An 18496-nucleotide genomic window follows, 5' to 3' on the forward strand; every position below is an offset into this window, starting at 1 on the left:
GGCGCCGCCCCACTTTGCAGAGGAGGCCGGTGCCCCCACTGAGGCTCCGTGCCCTTCTCCTCTCTTCCGTGGCGCCCCCTTGACTCCCCCCTTGGGCATGCTGTGCGCCGCGTGCGCCCCGGGGAGGGCTCGGGCACTTCTTAACCCAGCCAGCCCCCCCCCAAGCCTCTGACCGGAACGCTGTCGGGACCCCCCTCTCACTAGGACCCAAGCCGGGCTTCCGCAGCCCAGGGCCCCCTTTTCGCTCGGGCTTCCGGGCCCCACCTGGCAAGTCTCTCTTGGGAGTGGGGAGGAGGCAGCTGCCTTGGGGGGGGGGCTGTGGGGGGGGGAGGCAGCAACTGGAAGGGGGACCCTGGCGGGAGTTTCCCCTGGCGAGGCTCGCTCCACCCCGCAGAGGTCAGGGTCCCAGCAGCCTCTCCTCCGGGTTCGGGTTCGGCCTCGTAGGCTGAGGGCCTTGTGCTCCAGGTGCTGCTCATTCAGGCTGGCTGGGGGGGGGGTGTGGCTGGCCCTTCCCAACCCCGCCCGCCTGGCCCTGGATGGAAGGAGGGCGAAGATGGCGGCCTCACGCCTCTGCTGAGTTGGGGTCCGTTCTCCGCTTTGGGGTCTGGGCCGGGCTGCTTCGCGCCTCCCCTGCCCTCTCTGCACCAGCCACTCCATCCCTCTCAGGCCTCTTCTGCCCCACCCCCTCCCCTCCATTGCCCCCACCTGCCCGGGGGGCGCAAGGTAGCCTGGAACCCACACCTGCTGCCCCACCCGCCTTCCACGCAGCTGGCCTGTGCCGGCTGGCGGGAGGGCCTCAGAGCCCAGGTGGCCGAGCGTGGCGGCCAGGATCGTGATCAGGCCCTGAAAGATCCTCAGGATCAGGTGGGGGGTGGGGGGGGGCCCTTTAGCCCTGTGCAAGGCTGCCTCTGGGATCCCCCACCCCTTAGTGCCCACCCCCAGCAGAAGAAGCCGGGCTGGAGTGCCGTTGCTCACGGCCCTCCCTGGAGAACGGGGCCCCTGCCTCTCCGCCATTCTCTCCTCCCAGCTGGAGTGTGGCTTGTAAGGTCCTCAGGGCAAGGACCTGTCCGTCTTGCTCGCATTAAACGCTTACGGGAGAGGGCTGGGGGGTGGCAGGATTGGGGGCCAATCTCGGGGGGGGCAGCCTGTGGGAGTGCGGTGGCTGGTGTGGGGGTCTCCGAGGGGCCCGTGTGGTGGCCCAGCCTCCTCCTCCTCCCTGCCTCCTGCTCGCCTGCCCTGGGGTGCACCCCCGCCCCCCCCGTCAGAAGGCAGCCCCTGCCCCACTCCTGACTCGGGTGACTCTTGCTCCGCAGTGCGAACTCCTCCCCTCAATGAAGGCCCTGCACAGGCACATCGAGAGCGCTCAGCTGCCCCCGGAGCTGGGCGGGGCCCTTCCTTACTGCCACCAGGACTGGCTGCACTTCCGAATGGTCAGTGGATGTGGGGGGGGGCAGCAGCCAGGGAGCCCAGCTTGGGCGGCTGGGATGATGGGCCTGGACAAGGGAGGCCCCCCCCCCCGGCAGAGCTCTTGGAAGGGCCAGGGCTGCAGGAGCTCCGGGGCTCCGGGCCAATGCTGAGGGAGGGGCGCAGGAGGGACACCAGGGCCAGAGGGAGCGGCCGTCCACTGAGCCGGACGGGCAGCGGCTTCTCCAGGGCTGCAGGCCGGAGTCTCCCTCCGCCCCCCCCCCTTGGAGAAGCTGCTGCCAGGGAGGGGACCGGGACCCTCTGCATGCAAGCCGAGCAGCCCCACCCCTTCAGGGGGATCTCTCCCAGTCTCCCCTTCAGATGCAAACCAGGGCAGACCCTGCTTAGCCAAGGGGACACGTCATGCTCGCTGCCACCAGACCGGCTCTCCTCGAGGGGACTTTCCAGGGGCATCTTGAAACGGCTTCACTGGGTCTGGGTTTTGACACCGCCCTGCGTGCGGGAACAGCCGCAGCCTCTTTGGGACCTCAGCTTGGCTTTTCAGGCTTAACACCTTGTATGTGGGCGGTGAAATGGTAGCTGGTTTTCTGAGTTTGGAGAGCACTTTGTAGGCTTGCTGGGATTACTCAGAAGTAAGCGATTTCTTTGAATGGGCTTCCTCCTAGGTAAGAGTGCATAGGATTGTAGCTGCAGAGGTGTGGCTTGCTTTTAGAGGGAGATTGCTGATCCCCCCCCCTTTTTTTTTTTGCACTGTGTGCAGCTCCAGGAACGGGTGGGGGTGGGGTTTACTTCCTCCTCCTCCTCCTCCTCCCTCTTTCTCCCCTCAAAGTCTCTGGGAGGGAGGGAGGGAGGGAGGGGTGTAAAATCTGAGCTGCAAACTCCAGCCCAACTTCAGAAACTTCAAAACTGTCGGATTTCACCCCACTTCCTCCTGCGCAGTCTGGAAAGCCCCAAGGTGGGGGGATTGGCATTGGGGCAATGAGGGGGGCCTAGAGCTGGAGGATCTGCCTCTCCCAAGCGCCCGTCTCCCCGTAAGCAGCAGGAGGGCTCGCAGCCCGCCCCCCGCCCCCGCCGGCCCCCATGATGCTGAAGCAGCCCTGCTCGCCAACCTCGGGGGGGGAGGGGGGCTCCCAGGCAATTGCTGGTGGGCATGCGAGCCCCCAGGCAGGCAGGCAGGCAGGCAGGCAGGAGGCGGGTGGGCAGCCGCTTGAGCCCCGCTGTGCTGCCCGTCTTTGCAGCGCCTGGAGCACCTGCTGCTGGGATGCCAGGAGGCTGCCGCTTTCCTCCGGGGGGCCGTCGAGGCCGTGGAGTCCAGCGGGTGGCCGGAGAGCGCAGGGGTGAGTCTTCCGTCCCCTCCGGTCTCGCGGGGGGGGGCTGTGGGTGGGCTGCAGCTCGGGGCAGAGGAGCCCCTGCTTTGCTTGCTGAAGGCCCCAGGCTCCGTCCCTGGCAAGGGCTGCCAAGAAGCTGCTGCCAGTCCGTGGAGGCAGTGCCAAGGGTCTGACTGGGGGGGAGAGAGAGTCCGGTGGTTCACCCGGGAAGCGGGGAAGGAGGGAGCCGGGTTGGGCCCCTTCGAGCAGGTGGCGCGGTCCTCTGGGGATCGGCTACCCCAGGGGGTGGTTGGGCTGATGGGCGCATCTCTGCTGCCTTCAGCCCCCAGGAGGAGGGTGGGATGCAAGGGTGGCCACCGCCCGCCTGGCAGGGGGAGAGCAAGCCTGTGCCCTGCCCTGCAGGCGGCAGCAGCAGTACAGCGGCGCCTGGATCCTCCTGCTCGGATCCTGCCGACCCAGGAAGCTGCCCTAGACCCAGTCGGGCAGGCAGGCAGGAGCCTCTTTCAGCCCTGGCTTGGAGATGCTGCCGCCAGGGAGGGGCCTTGCACCCTTCTGCAGGCAGCCAGGCAGCCAGGCAGGCAGGCAGGCAGGCAGCGGCTCTCCCCAGAGCCGTGCGGGAGGACCCCGGCCCGCTGCCCCCCTTCCCAGCGCCGCCTTGTGGGCCGAGCTGCCGGCCAAGCAGCAGGTTTTGTGGGGGCAGCTGCATGAAGGCTGCGCAGAGGGCAGCCCTCGCTCCGGGGGGGGGGGGCGTGCAGGGCAGCCCTCTGACCCTCCCATGGCCTGCCGGGGCGGGAGTGGGGCTCGGAAGCCGAGGGGAGGCCCTGCGCAGAGCCGGGTGTGGCGCTTGCTCCCCCAGGAGGCGGCGGCCTCGCTGCTGAGCGCCCGGCGGCTCATGAAGACCGTCCTGGAGGACAAGCGGCTGGCCCGGCTGCAGCGGGAGGGCGGGGTGCTGCTGGCCCGCCTGCGGAAGGAGGAGTCCGGCGTGGCTCTGACAGAGGACTACCGGTGAGCCGGCGGGGGCGGGAGGGAGGGAGGGAGGGGGGGCAGGACCCTCCCGGGGCGCGCCAAGGGGCCCCATCCAGGGCCCGGGCCCCGAGGGGCCTCCTCTGAGGAGCAGGGGCTGGTGCATCCGGCTCCCCTCCACCCCGCCTGGGAGGCAGCCCCGGCTGAGAGCAGGGGAGGGGAGCCCCGGCCTGCCCAGCCCCAGCCCCAGCCCAGCCCAGCCCAGCCCAGCCCTCTGTGCCACCCTGTCCCTGAGCCCTCCTGAGGAGCTGGCTGGCGGGGGGGGGGGCTCAGCCGCTGGTGAGAAGCCCCCCTCCTGCCCGGTGGCTGCTGCCATCTCACAGGCCAGGGTGCCAAGTCGTCATCCGTGGCCTTGGGGGGCGGCCCCGTCTCGGGCGCAAGTGGCTGCCGTCTCCTGCCGGCGTGGGCCAAGCTGCGGGCCCCTCATGGTGGGGCCCCCCAGCGCCTTCCCGCTCAGCCCCAGGGCCCTGCCAGCTGGCCTTGTAAAGTTCAGTGGCCATGGGCTTGTGGCAAAGCAGCCGGGGAAGCCAGCCCTGCAGAGCTTGGTTGCTGGTCAGGAGGGGGTCAGAGAACCCCTTTGCTGGCAAGGGGCGGGGCGCCCCCTCCTCCTCCTCCTCCTCCTCCTCCTCCTCCTCTCAGCCCCCGCAAGCTGTGCCTCCCTCTTCTCTTGGCCTCCCGTCCCAGGACTCAGCATGGAAACTCCACCCGGGGTGGGGGCGGGGGGGGGGAGCGAGAGACTCCCAGCTCTTGTCGGAGCCCCCGGCCCCCACCGACCGGCCGGGCTTCCCTTTCAGAGATGCCGTGGAGGTGGCCGGCACACTGTACAACCACGTGGACGAGGGCATCCACCGGCTGGTGATGGCTTCGAACCAGCGGATCCAGGCGCTGGAGATGGCGATGGACTTTGAGGCCTTTGAAGACGGCTTCCGGGAGGTTTGTGGCGGGCCTTCGGCTGGGCTCCGGGAGATCTCCCTATCCTGACCCCTGTTGCCAAATGCTTGGTGTGGACTTCAGGATGCCTGGGCAGCCTTGGGCTGGCTGGAATGCCCTCCCTAGTCGCTGGGGTTGCTCCTGGACCCAGCCGTGGCCAGGAGTGCTTCCTGCCTCTTCCCCTTGGGAAGAAAGCGGTGTTCTTCTCTGTCCAGGCAGGGACCTGCAGAAAACCCCCATCCCAAATGGGCCTGATGAAAACAGATTGGTGCATAACATGCCCTCTGGAAATTTGGCATTAATATGGTCTTCACTGGGACCATGCCCAAACAGGGCGGTGTTATGGGGAGGGCAAGAGGGCTCTCTGCAGCCTGCTGCGTCCACCAGCAACCCACCCCACTTCCCCTTGCCCAATCTAACCAGGGCAAGGGGCAGGGGAGCCCCTGGCAGCTGCCACCGAGTCAGGACTCGGAGTGTGGGTGCCTCTAGGAGCCTTGGGAACTGCCGTTTCCCATGGCTCCTGGTGGCCCTGGATGCTGCTGCTGGGCCTGCTCGCATCCGCATCCAGGCGCTTGACCGCCTCCCGCTGTGGTGGTTTGTGGGAGCCCTCCCCGCCTTCACCTCAGCAGGCCCGGGTGGTGGGCTGGGCTGCTGGTTGGCTCTGGCTTCAAGTTCTGCTGCATCTTGGGGCAAAACTGCTGGACTCCAGCCGCCCCGTTTCTGGATACCGGCCCCCATGGCTTGGACCCGTGAGCATCCCTCGCTCTGTGGCCACTGGCGGCCACCCTGCTGCCATCTTGTCCCGGGAGCCTTTGCGGAGCCAAGCTGGGAGCTGCCCGAGCCCAGAAGGGCCTGAGCTGTGCTCCTCACAGGCTGGGCTTCGGAGCTGCAGGCCCGGGAGCGTCTCCGGGCCAGGCCTGAGGAGAGGCTGTGGTCGGTGTGCACGTTCTTTCCAGCGATTAAGGAGGCTGGCCTCGTTAGCCAGAGGGAGGGGGGAGGGGGTTCTGGGAACCGATTCGCCCCATCGCTGGCAGTCACGGCGGCCTCCTTTTCTCTTAGGTCAGCAGTTGGATTGAGAACGTTGGCCAGACACGCCTCGCAGAGCTGAGTGAGCCAGACGCCTCCTGGGCAGCCGCCGACGCGCTTCGGGCTCAGGAGCAGTTCTGGGACTTTGAGCTGGTGGCCCGTGTAAGTGCTCTCACCCCTCCCCTCGGGGGCCTCCCTCACTCTCCGGGCAGATCCTGGGGCGGCCATCTGGCTTTGGCTAGGGGACCAGTCCTCGAAGGCTGTGGGGCTCGGCCCTGGTGGCCCTTGGCTCATTGGAAGAAGCCCTGGCTGTACCCCCCAGGCGTGTGACTGAGGCTGGGGGCCTTCTGCACTGCAGACCAGGGCAAGCGACGGGGCCCTTACTGGCATCTGGCACCTCCCAAGGGCCCAGTTGGCAGCAGAGGGGCACTTCCTTCCTGCCCAGCTCAGCAACTTTGTCTGCAGTGGCAATTGGCTGAGCTGCTGTGATGTCATGGAATGAACATAACCCTTCTAGCCTCGGAGGGAAGGGCGGGGAGTGAGAGATCCGTGGGGCTGGGGTGTAAACCTCATGCAGGCCCTCAAGATTAGGAGGAGCTGGAGCTGACGCGAAGGGCACCTCGCCAGTGGGCAGTCAGGAAGTGGAGTGGAGGGGAAATGAGGAGCAGGTGAGCTGGGCCCAGGGCTCTTCCCTGCGCCTGCATGCCCCGGATCTCTGCCTCCGTCCCTGGTGCTGCTGCTGCAGAGGCGGCGGCGGTGGGGGGGGGCAGGGCAGGAACGGCCCCCTGCTGGGGGTCTGTAGGGAGCGCGTGATGCCTGCCCTGGACTTTCCTCTTGGGCTTCCAGAAAGCTTCCCACAAAGTTCCCCATCAGAGACTTCGCAGTCATGGGATAAGGGGGCAGGCTCCTGGTGACTGGCTGAAGGAGGTGTGGGGATCGATGGACAGTTCTCGAAAGGGTGGGGTGTCAGAAGTGGGGCCCCCCAGGGATCGGTACTGGGACAGGCGCTTCTTAATGTAGTCATAAATGATCTAGAAGTGGGGGGAAGCAATGAGGTGGCCCCATCTGCAGATGACACTCAACTATTCAGGGTAGTGAAATCCCAAACAGATCGCGAGGAGCTCCAAAAAGATCTCTCCAAACTGTCTGAGTGGTGACAAAATGGCAAATGCGGTTCGATGTTGGCAAGTGTGAAGTGATGACGGAAAGTGGTTCTTTGAATGGGCAAAGACCCCAACTCCACATATACGCTGATGGGGTCTGAGCTGTTGGTGACGGACCAGGAGAGGGATCTTGGGGTGCTGGTGGACAGCGGGTTGGAAGTGTCGACTCAGTGCGCGGCAGCTGAGAGAAAGGCCAATTCCATTAGGAAGGGGATTGCAAAGAAGGCTGCTATAATATCTTTATGCAAATCAGTGGGGTGGCTACATTTGGAGTACCTCAGACTGATCATAGAACTGGAGAAGCTGCAGAGGAGGGCCACCAAGATGATCAGGGGCTGGAGCAGCTTCCTTACGAGGCCAGGCCACCATACCTGGGCGCTTTCCAGATGACAGGCTGTTCAGCAGTAAAATGCTTCGGCCCGGCAGGATTGTTTTGAAAACGTAAATAGCTTGCCCAGCCCTCCTACAATGGGAAAATACAGCTTGCTTTTTGGAGGGGGGGGGGGCGAGACACATGCAGTGTCGTAGGACTAAAACTCAAGGATGAAATCCAAAAGAAGGCATCGGAAATGTGAATGGCACCTTGCTGACCGCAGAGGGACTGTGATGTTGAAGCACAAGCGATACGGAAGCAAACTTAATGGGCAGTAGTGACACTGTTGTAGTGGTTAATCTGGAAAGCACCCTGGGGCTTTTTAGTTTTAGTTTGAGAGAGATCTATAAAATGCATGGTGTGGAGAAAGTTGACAGAGAGAAGATTTTCTCCCACGCTCATAACACTAGAACCAAGGAACATCCCATGAAACTGACTGTCAAGAAATTTAGGACTGAGGAAAGGAAGTGCTCTTTCACACAACGCATAGTCAGCCTATGGAATTCTCTGCCACAAGATGTGGTGACAGCCCACAGCCTGGCTGGCTTTAAGAAGGGTTTAGATGAATCCACAGAGGACAGGTCTCTCCATGGCTACTAGTCTGGTGGCTACAGGCCACCTCCAGCCTCAGAGGCAAGACGCCTCTCAATGCCAGTTGCAGGGGAGCAGCAGCAGGGGGGAGGAGGGCAGGCCGTCCCCTCTGGCCTGGGGGCTCCCCAGAGGTGGCATCTGGTGGGGGCCACTGCGGGAAGCAGGGCTGGAGGGGCCTCCTTGCAGGGCCTGACCCCGCAGGGCTGCTCTGATGCTCTCTGGGCCACCACCTCTTCCTGTGCCTGTGCCCCCCCCCGCCCTGCCTCCCCCCCGACCACTGTGCCATTCGTCAGCTTGAGTCGGAGGCACCTCCCCCCCGACCCCCCCCCCCATCACTTGCGAGCTGACTTAGCTGGAAATGAGCTCTTCTCAGTTAATTAACTGCCGCCTTTCCTCGGCCCCCTTCGGAGTTGCTGCTCCTGGGGCTGGGAAGAACCGGAGCAGCCCTCCCGGGCGGCAGCTAGACGTGCCGGCTGCCACTTGTGGCTCCGTGCCACGGGCCGGGCGCTCTCCGTGGACGCCCCGCAGGACTCCCCGCCCGCCCGCCCACCCAACTGGAAAAAAAACAGGCCAGCCCCGCCAGCAGTATCGAGCGCCCGGTCCAGGCAGCTCAGCAGCCCCCTCCCTCCCTCCGCCCCCACGGTCAGCCCCCCCCCCCGGCGCAGGGGTCCCCCGCGGTCTCCTCCTGCGCAGCCTCTGCGTGTGCGCGCGTGACAGGGCGCCCCTCTGCCGCTGGGCTTCCAGGAGTATTGCCGGAGGGGGCAGGACGCTCTGAGGAAGGCGGGCCGCTGGGCGGCCGAGGGCGGCGGGCTGCGGCTGCAGCAGTGCCGCCTCCAGCTCCAGGGCTTCAGCAGCCGGCTGGAGGCCGGCAAGCGCCGGGTCGAGGAGACTGCCCAGCTGTACGCTTTTGTGGAGCAGGTGAGCCCCGGGCCGGCAGGGAGCGGGAAAGAGGTGCCCCCCAGGCGGGGGTCCCGAGGGCAAGAGGGAGCGACTGCCTCCGCCCGAGTCGGTCTGTGGTGGGGCTGCAACGGGGGCCGACACCGACGGAGCTGAGCCGCAGCCCCTCCCAGGCGGGCCGCCCTCCTCTGTGGCCACCTGCAGCCCCCGGGGTGGCCTTGCCCAGAGAGCCAGCCTCGGGCCCTCCCGGTTGGGGAGAGAAGCCCGCGTGGGCCCCAGGAGGAGGAGGAGGAGGGAGGGGCGGCCGGCAGGGGCCTCAGCCCCTCTGGGATCCCCTGGGACAGTTCTGCCGCTGCCTGCCCCCCACCCAAGGTCTCTGCCTGGGGGGCGAAATGCAGAGCCGGTCAGCACCGGGGGGGGGGCCTTAATGGCCAGCTGGCGTCCCGAGAAGGCAGGCCGCCCCCCCCTTCCGCTCTGGTGGGAGCTCCCTCGTGCTCGCGGAGCGCAAAGCAAGACCGGCCACGCTCCGTGGCACTTTGCGGCCAGTGCTGAAAAAGGGAACCCGAAGGCCGGCCCTCGGGGGGGTCTGGGCGGGTTGCCCTCCCAGCCCTGGGGCCAGAGGCGTAACTATAGGGGGGGCAGGGGGGGCACGTGCCCCGGGCACCATCTTTTCTGGTCACGTGGGGGGCGCCGCCATGACAAAAAATATTTTATTATTATTATTTATTTTTTGTTAATACAAATGTTTCCTGCTCAGTGCAGCAGCGCTGCAGCAGTCAAGGGAGCGCGTCGGCGCCCCCTCCCCCATGAGCGGTCCCTTCTGCGCCGCCCACGCCCCCCCATTGCTTTGCTGGCGCCTGGCGGCCAGTCAGTGGCCTGGCTTGGCGGCGGCGGCGGGCGCTTGTGAGGAAAAACCTAAGTATAATGTAGTATGTTGGGGGGGGGGGGCGTGGGGGGGGTGCCATTTCAGTGCTTGCCCCGGGCGCTGTTTCCCCTAGTTACGCCTCTGCCTGGGGCGCCCTCGGGTGCTGAGGCCCAGGAGGCGGCCCGGCTCTCCAGGCCCTCCCGCCACGCCACCTTCCTCGGCCCCTCCACTCCCTGAGCTGGAGGGCCCACATCCCCCCCCCGGCCACCCCCCCCGGCTTTCCATTTCCCGGAGCAACGTGCCCTCCCCGCCTCACCTGGCCCTTGGCTCAGGGCGGCTGAAAGGGGGCACCTGTGGGGGGAGAGGGGGGAGGAGGGCCTGGGGCTGGGCACGGAGTGGGTGCCGGCTGCTGCTCCCCAGCCCCCCCCAGCCCCATAGCGGCTGCTTCTGTGTGTTTCTGCCCAGCCAGGCTCCAGAGGAGCAGGAAGGGGGGCCCATTGTGCTGCTGGAGACAGAGCCGGCCCTGAAGGGGGGCTGGGGGGGGGGCGCTGGCCGCCTGATGAGCCCTCTTGGCTTGGGAGTCCCTCTGCCGGGCACAGCGATGGCTTCGTGGGCCAGGGCAGTCTCTCTGGCCGCTTTCGGCCGCCCAGACCCTTCCAGACCTGGCATAGGGGGCAGGGAAGGTGCCAGCCCCTCCGCGCAGCCGGGGAAGAGCTGTCTTCCTTGGGCTCGAAAGCCTTCCAGTCAGCCTGCCCATTTCCTCAGAGGCTCATGTCCTCCCATGAGGACTAGAACCTTGATTGCCAAGCCACCGTGTTCTGAACGGCCGGCTGGATGTGGGCAGAGCGTGCCTGCCTTGGTTCGGCCTCACGCTGGCTTGGATCCACACCCTCTCCTGGTCCACGGTCCGCTGCTTTGCCTGGCAGCCGCCGATGCTCCCCTCGGCCGCTCTCTAGAGCCAGAGCAGAAGCTTCAGACGTGCCCAACCTGCCCCTGAGGGGGCCAGGCAGCTGCACCCTCCGTCACAGCCTGGCAGGGGAGCGGGCAGAGCCTGGGCTGGCCTCCCGCCTGGTGGCACAGCGAGCCCCTTGTTGGCGCCAGAGCCCCCCTTGGGGGTGCTGAGCAGCCTTGCCTTGCGTCTCCCCCCCCCCGCCCCGCTGCAGGCCCTGGAGGGGATGAGCCGCCTGGCCGGCATCAGCCTGGAGGAGTGCAGCTCCCCGGAGCACTGCGCAGCGGCCCTCCAGCGCCTGGAGAGCTACAAGGGGCAGCACCCGGAACTCAGCGCCACCGCCTTCCAGGAGATGAAGGAGCGGGCCTGCCGGCTGAAGAGCAGCCATGGCCTGAAGCGGTGGCAGCTCGCCTGGGCCAGCTGGCAGGAGACCATGCTGGGCTTGGAGACCAAGCTGGCAGCGGCCCTGAGGGCCAAGAGGGCCTTGTGGCCGGCGGAGGGAGAGCCCAGCTGGCCTCTGGAAGGGGCCGGCCAGGTGAGCGAGAGGGGCTGGGCTGGGGAGCAGGGCACGGGGCGGCCGGCCTCCTTGGGCCCCCGCTGGGCTGCCCCCGAGGCCCCACCGCTGCCCTGCCGCCCGCACTGTGAGCAGCCTGCCCTGGAGAGCATCGGGGAAGCCCCTGAGGCGGCCCCGGCCGGCCAGCCGCTCCCCAAAAGGGCCCTGCGCAAGGCCCGGAGCTTGGACCTGCCCTGCCCGGAGAGCCTGCGCTCCAGCTGCCAGCGCACACGCAGCCAGCCGGCCCGCCACGGCCACACCGGGGTCTTCATCCGCGGGCTGGAAGTCAGCAGCACGGAGCTGGTCTCCCGGCAGCAGCCGCAGCCACCGCCCCCCCTGGGCCTGACCGGCTGGGATGCGGGCTGCGGGCCGGAGGAGCCCAGGAGCAGCTGCGGGGTCCCTGCGCCGGAGGCAAGGAGCTGGGGCAGGTGAGCAGCCCGCTGGAACCGGGGGGGGGAGGCAGGGGGGCTGGCAGTCACTCTCCACCTGGCTTGGGGAGAGCCCCACAGCACTCTGCCCGCCCCCCGAGGGTGGGCCGGGGTCTGGCAACTCTTCCTCCTCGCCCCTTTGCAGCTCCTCCGTCTGCCCCATCTAGTGAGTGGGCCTCCTCCCTCCCTCCCTCCCAGCCCCCTGCACCCCCTTGCAAGGGGGAGGGCGGAGGGAGGCAGGGCCTTCTCACTGGGGCAGAGGGCAGGACACGGCAGGGCAACGGGCCCCCTCCCAGAGCCACGCTGGGGCCCTCCCCGGGGGACCCAGCCGGGCGCCCACCAGTGTGGCGCAGTGAGGCAGCCCCTCTGGTGGCAGGTCCGGGGGGGGGGAGGCGCGCTCTGCCCGCGAGGCTCCCCCCTCCCCTCCGGCTCTCTCTGGCTCAGCAAGCTGCGGCCCATCATGGAGGAGATGGTGGCCTCCGAGCGGGAGTACGTGCGCGCCCTGCGCTACACCCTTGAGAGCTACTTCCCGGAGCTGGAGCGGGCGGACCTGCCCCAGGAGCTGCGGGGCAAGCGCGGCGTCCTCTTTGGCAACCTGGAGAAGCTCCACCAGTTCCACAGCCAGTACTTCCTGCGGGAGCTGGAGAGCTGCTGCAGCCACCCCCTGCGCGTCAGCCACTGCTTCCTGCGACACGTGAGTCTCCCAGGGGGGTCGCCGGGGGCCCCTCCTGCCCCCACGGAAGCCCCCCCCACCCCCCGCCCTGCCTGCTGGGGGCTTCTGCGGAGGGAGCCAGAGGGGCCCGAGTGCCGGGGGCGCCCCGGCTGCGGCTGCCTCCTCAAGGCCCCGGCAGGGGGGCAAGCGCTCGGGGCGGGGGGGCCTCCGGGGGCCACCATCCAGAGCAGCCCCCCCCCCGCCCTGCCCTGGCTTAGGAGTCGTCCGCGTGCCCCACTTTGGCTTGTGCAGCTCTCGGGGGGCGCCTGCTTGCAGTGGGGCGGGCAAGCCCACTTTCCGTGGGGCTGAGTCCCTCCCCCCCTCCCTCCCCCCCCCCCCCCCGCAGAGAGACCAGTTTGGGATGTATGCCCTCTACAGCAAGAACAAGCCCAAGTCCGACGCCCTCCTGGCCGGCCGCGGGAACAGCAGCTTCTTCCGGGTAAGTCCGGCTCGGGAGCCCAGGAGCGGGCTGGGCTGGGGCTGCTGCCCCTCCGGCCGGGTGGGGCCAGGCTGGGGTGAGGGCTTCTTCCCGCTGTGTGGGGCCGGCCCCTTGGCCCCCCCCCACCGCCCTGCTCAGGAGCCCCGCCTCCCCCCGCCCCCCCGCAGCTGAAGCAGGTGCAGCTGGGGGACAAGATGGACCTGGCCTCCTACCTGCTGAAGCCCGTCCAGCGCATGAGCAAGTACGCCCTGCTGCTGAAGGACCTCGTCAAGCACTGCGGGCAGGCCCAGGAGCAGGAGCTGCTCTACCTGCGGGCGGCCGAGGAGATGGTGCGCTTCCAGCTGCGGCATGGCAACGACCTCCTCGCCATGGACGCCATCTGGGACTGCGACGTACGTGCGCCACGGCCGGGGCGGAATGGGAGGGAGGGAGGGAGGGGGTCCATCCGGCGCCCCAGCCAGGCTGCTTGTGTGCCCCCCTGAGCCTCTGGAACTGCTTGCCACCCGTGCGGCCCACCAGCAGGGAAGCCGGCGAGCAGAGCGGGCCCTGCCTGCCTGCCTGCCTGCCTGGGCCCTGACTCGGCTTCCGTGCCCAGGTGAACCTCAAGGAGCAAGGGCAGCTGGTGCGCCAGGACGAGTTCAGCGTCTTCCTGGGCCGCCGGAAGTGCCAGCGCCACGTCTTCCTCTTTGAGGACCTGATCCTCTTCAGCAAGCCCAAGCGGATGCAAGGGGGCCTGGCCGTCTACCTCTACAAGCGCTCCTTCAAGGCAAGGGCGCTACTGCCTCCCGGGGGGCGCTCGGAGGGCGGGCTGGGCAGGAGGACCGCTCTGCAAGGCCCCCGAGAGAGGGCAGCCAGGCTCACGGCTGAAGACGGGCCGCTGCACCACTGGCCACCACCCAGCCCACACCTGCGCAGCCGGGCGGCTTGTGGCCAGCCAGCTTTGGCAGTCCCGGGCAGGTGGCAGAAGCCGCCGAATGGAGTCTCTGCCAGTTGTGGCTGGTGGGCCTTTCCAGAGGAGAGCTGCTCTTGGGGCAGCAAGCGGGAGTGGCCCCCTTGGCTAAGCAGGGTCTGCCCTGGTTTGCATTGGAATGGGAGACTAGGCCTGTGAGCACTGGAAGGTACCGGCCCCTCTGGGAAAGCACCTGCCTGCTCGGGCTGGGAGAGAGTCCTGCCTGGAACCTGGGAGAAGCCGCTGCCAGTCCGTGTGCCGCAGTGCCGAGCTAGATGGGCCCACGGTCTGACTCGGTCGACAGCAGCACCCTGTGCTCCTAACGCCGGGGGACCCAAGACTGAGAAGCCCCGATTCCCAGAATTCACTGCCACAGGCTGCTGGCACGAGCAGAGGGCTTCTACTAGCCAGCACCCGATTTGCGCATGTGATGGCAGCTGTGCCCTGTCCACAGCCCCCTCCTTCCTCCCCCTGCTTGGAGGTCGTCCCTGCACACACCCCACCTTCCTCCTGGCGCGGGGATCATGGACACGCCCGCCCCCCCCCAGCCCCCTTAATCAGCGCCCCCCTGCTCTGGGGGTTTGCCTCCTGGCTGATGGCCTCTTCTCTCCCCTCCTGCAGACCGCAGACGTCGGCCTGACCGAGAACACGGGCGAGAGCGGCCTGCGCTTTGAGATCTGGTTCAGGAGGCGGAAGCTGAGCGACACCTACGTCCTGCAGGCCAGCAGCGCCCAGACCAAGCGGGCCTGGACCGGCGACCTCACCAGGATCCTGTGGGAACAGGCCACGCGCAGTAAAGGTGGGCAGCCTCCCCGGGAGCGCCGGGCCCCCTCGCCCTCTCAGGAGGACCAGCCGGACGGGGAGGCGGCTGGGCCGGGGGGCGGCGGGGGGGGGGGGGGCGTCCGCAGTAGGGGCGGCTGTGCCCGCTGCAGGAGAGACGCGCCCTCCCTCCGCTGCCCGAGGGGTTCGGCGCAGAGCCCCCCTGCCCAGGTGAGTCCCCGTGGAGGAGGCCCGGCTGCCTCACTGCTGCGTGTCCCCTCCCCAGAGATCCGGATGCAGGAGATGGTGTCCATGGGCGTGGGGAACAAGCCCTTCCTCGACATCCAGCCCAGCGAAGCGGCCATCCACGACCGGGCCATCGACTACATCATGAAAGGCAGGGGTGAGTCCAGCCCCCCCCCACCGCCATCCCCCCCCCGCCGCCTCCTCCTCCTCCGATGGGAGCCACTGACGTGGCGCGCCTTCTTTTCTGGCAGGAGCCCGGACCCGAGCTTCCATCGCCGTCTCTCTCTTCGAGCACGCCAGCCCCTACCGGCGGCCGCCAGCCCCTCTGCCCGCCAGCGGCCCCTCCTCCCGCTCGGTCCTGGGGCCCCTCAACCTGCACACGTGCCTGGACCAGCACCGCCTGCTGCCCACCAGCCGCCCCTTGGAGGCGGGCCCCTGCCCAGAGGAGGAGGCCGAGGCCGAGGCGGAGACCAGCAGCCAGCCCTCCATGAGTACGTGCTCTCCGCCAGCCGGTGGCCGCTCTGCCTTGCCTTGCTGGCCGGAAGCGGGAGGGCAGGCATCTCCAGCAGCGGGGCCACTCGGGCCGCGGCCCACCCCCGCCAGCCGGCCAGCCCTGCGGGCCTCCCCGGCACACTCTCCGCCCGCCTGCCCGCCGTCCCTGGGGGTGGGAGCAGCAAGGCCTGTGGGGGGCTCGGGGGGCTGGTGCAGGACCGGCACGCTTGACCCGTCCGCGGGGCCCCCCTTGGCGCCCGCTGCTGACCCTCGAACCCCCCTCTCTCTGCGGCAGCCACGGAGAGCTCCGAGTCCTCCCAGGGCCTGTCTGGAAGCGGCTCCAGTGGCTCAGACAGCGGCTGCGTCTCCCGCATTCCCCGGGAGAGCTTCTGCGAAGACCTGGGCTCCCTGCGCTCCGCTCCGGCCGGCTCTTCTTTGGCCTCCCCCCTGGAGGAGAAAGCCTGCTTCCCCAAGAGCCAGTACGTCTCCGCGGTGAGTGAGTGGGTGGGCGGGCGGGCGGGCGGGGGGGGGGTCCCTGCCCTCCTGCCCTGCCCACGGGCGCTGAGCCGGGCAGTCCCAGCCCTGAGGCCTTCCTGGCCAGCTCCTGCCACCCCTCCCCAACCCTCCCCTCACATTTGGGAATCAGCCGGTGGCTCTTGCTGCCCGTGGAGGTGGCAGGAGGGTGCCCCCCCCCCCGTGGCTTTGCTCTGGGCCGCTGGCAGGGAGGCAGGGGCGCCACCCTCCCCTGGAGAGGATCCCGGATGCCCTGACCATCTGCGCTGCTGCTGCTGCTGTGTTGCAGGTCTGAAGAGCAGCTTCCCTGGCCTTTCGGAGGAGCCGGAACGAAGGAGCCCTCCCTCCCTCCCTCCCGCGTTCACCATCCAGCCCACCAGCAGCCCGCCCGAGTCCCCGGGGAGATGGGTGCCTGCCCAGGCCCACGGCTGGCGGGACCCCTTTTGGACAGAAGTGTTGTTGTTGTTGCCACCCAGGGGCCGTCTGCTGCGGGACTTCCTCCTGAGACGGGGCTGGGACTAGGGTGGGAGAAGGTGTGGGGGCAGTGGGGCGGGGGGAGGAAGAGACTCGGCGGGCTGGGGCAGAGGTGGGGGCGGGGCGGGGAGGGGTCCCAGAGAGGGAGGGGCCTCGGGTGGCCCAAGTGGACTGGAGAGAGAGAGAGAGAGAGAGAGACCCTCACTGTGATGAAGCTGTTTTTTCCGGGTTGCATTTCTTAATAACTGGCTGTGGCTTTGTTCCACAAGCGGCCCCTTTGGGCTTTTTGCAGAGGGCAGAAGGACACCAAGTATTTATTTTCAAGAGTGGCGTTCCCTGCGAGGGCGAACTTTGCTGGCCGGGTGGTTGCGTAGGCGGAGTCTGCCTGGTGCTGAGATGGTTCATTGCCTCCTCCTGAGCACTCACGACTTCAGGAGCAGATTCGGCAGGGGTCCCGTGACGAGTTGCCCCTCCTGCCTCACTCCCACCCAGACAGCAGCCCTGGCCGGCAGATCGGGGTGTCCGTCCGTCGTCAGGAGGGAGGTGGGGTGGGAGACTGCGGCGGGCAGGGCGGCCGCTTTCCGGAAGGCTCCTTGGCCATAAAAGAAGAGCCGCTCCCTGCAAAGAGCAAACCAGCCCAGCAGGGGGCAGGCTAGGCTGGGACCTTTCTCCTTGAGGGGCTAGCTTTCCGCTTGCAGGGAGCGGTTTATTCCCAGTGGCACCTTCCCCTGCTGGGACTGTCCAGTTCTTTCACCGCCTCGTTTGTGCCCGAGCTGGGAAGGGCTGTTTGCTCCCAGCCTGGGATGCGACCCACGGCTGCCCTCTACCTGCTCTGCCTCTGACTGAGCCCCCCAGAGCACAGCAGAAGCCTACGGGCGGTGGCACACAGTGGAAATGAGCACAAGGCCAAGCAGAAGGAGGGGAGCGTTTGGGGCTCCCGTTTCTGGCTGCTCAGCGAAGCCATTTCTGCCCTTTGCAGCTGCCACTCAAAGGCGCCACTGGTGGCTTCTGCTCTCGTGGCTCAGCTTGCCGCGTCACTCCTCCGATGCACTTCCCCTCCCCCTTGGCAGGTGAGCCGGAGGTCCTTTTCATTCTGGACATCCACGTGCTAGGAATATGACCCTTGTTCTATGTGTTTATTTAATGCGCTGGATTTCCCCCCAGCCTTTCCTGTTGTGTTTCTAAGAAGGGAATTCCAGACCCTTTGACACTTTCCAGAGCAGCTGGACGGGGACGACTTCAGACGCTTCCCAGTCCTGAGAATACTTCCGGGTCAATCTAAGCTCGGCCTTCCAAGAGGAAGAGGGTTTCCCAGCCAACGGGGGGAGCCAGGAATCCACGGCCCCAGGCCCCTCCGTGGCCAAGAGCTGGGATTGCTCAGAGGAGGCCTGCTTGCTTGTGTTCTGCTCGGTTTTTCAGTGCCGGGCAAGACTCCTTAGTGTCCCTTCCCGGGCACCAAGGTGGCTTCAAAGGTTTGACGCAGTTCCCAAATAAAAGTTGTTTCTTCCAGTGCATGTTGGCTCCAGTGCCTGCCCATTTCCAAGAGAGCCCAGAAGGGTCGCTGAGGGCCCCCCGTCGGTTGCTGCCTGCGGCACGGCTCCCAAACCGTTGGCCCACCTGTGGCCAACAAGGGCTTCCGAGGAGGCTCACGGGAGAGAGGAAGGCCTGCCTTGGGCAGCTCCAGGCCTGCAGTGTGGGCCAGGCGGGGCTTGTGTGCGGAGGCCAGGCTGCTGCTCATCCCGGGGCCGCCTCCCGTGTGCTGAAGGCTGCCTTGGGGGAGCTGCCACCTTGCCTGGCCAAGCCAGTGAGGCAGCAGTTGGGACTGGAGGCCCCGAAGGGCTTCCTGTGGGAGGGGAAGGCACCCTGCTGGCGCGCAGTCCCCCCACGGCTTCTTCCAGCCCCCCCCCCCCCGTTCAGTGTTGCTGCCAAGGAAAGGGTCCGTGGCTGGGACAGAGTTGGAAAGGGAGCCGCCGAAGGGGAGCCACACGCCCTGCCGGTCGGGAGCGCCAGCTCCCCGTGGCGGCATCCGCTCTGGCGTCCCCGGGGCACCTTTCCGGGTGACGAGGACTCCGCCCGCGAGCGCTTCCGAGCCCCACAGAGCTTGGTCCGGCTGGAAGGACGAGGTGGAGCTCCCCACTGAGGCGGGAGAAGGAGGCGTTCACAAGGCAGGCAGGCAGAGCGCTTTGGGCTTTGGTGCAGGCCAGCTCTGACTCGGGCCATCCTGCAGCAAGCCTTGCTGGGGGGGCCAGGCAGGGAGCCCCTCCGCCTAGTCTGCAGCGTCCTGGGGCCCGGGATGCTTCCGCGTGGGGCGGGTGGGTCCTCCGCACGAATGCTCCCCTCCCGCAAAGAAAGCACAAGAGA

At 67.5% G+C, this 18496-nt stretch overlaps 1 protein-coding gene across 5 annotated transcripts in view; it reads left to right on the forward strand.

The window, feature by feature from the left end:
- PLEKHG4 (pleckstrin homology and RhoGEF domain containing G4) overlaps positions 1–17647 on the forward strand; it is a 48402-nt gene extending 30755 nt beyond the window's left edge. For 2 of the 5 annotated variants that reach the window (XM_053271529.1, XM_053271527.1), the window contains exons 8-23: positions 1314–1430; positions 2664–2762; positions 3610–3758; positions 4571–4709; positions 5766–5894; positions 8604–8777; positions 10785–11551; positions 11996–12245; positions 12610–12702; positions 12870–13094; positions 13298–13468; positions 14273–14450; positions 14697–14813; positions 14908–15147; positions 15444–15640; positions 17300–17647. In XM_053271529.1, the coding sequence (XP_053127504.1) occupies positions 1314–1430; positions 2664–2762; positions 3610–3758; positions 4571–4709; positions 5766–5894; positions 8604–8777; positions 10785–11551; positions 11996–12245; positions 12610–12702; positions 12870–13094; positions 13298–13468; positions 14273–14450; positions 14697–14813; positions 14908–15147; positions 15444–15640; positions 17300–17320 (3066 nt within the window). In that variant the 3' untranslated portion in view covers positions 17321–17647. Of the gene's footprint in view, positions 1–1313; positions 1431–2663; positions 2763–3609; positions 3759–4570; positions 4710–5765; positions 5895–8603; positions 8778–10784; positions 11552–11995; positions 12246–12609; positions 12703–12869; positions 13095–13297; positions 13469–14272; positions 14451–14696; positions 14814–14907; positions 15148–15443; positions 15641–15950 lie in introns of those variants that run through there. The other 3 variants (XM_053271528.1, XM_053271530.1, XR_008311331.1) reach the window with 3 other exon arrangements.
- Positions 17648–18496: the final 849 nt, after the last annotated feature.

Source organism: Hemicordylus capensis, chromosome 9 (assembly GCF_027244095.1).
Source record: "Hemicordylus capensis ecotype Gifberg chromosome 9, rHemCap1.1.pri, whole genome shotgun sequence".
Lineage (NCBI taxonomy): Eukaryota > Metazoa > Chordata > Lepidosauria > Squamata > Cordylidae > Hemicordylus > Hemicordylus capensis.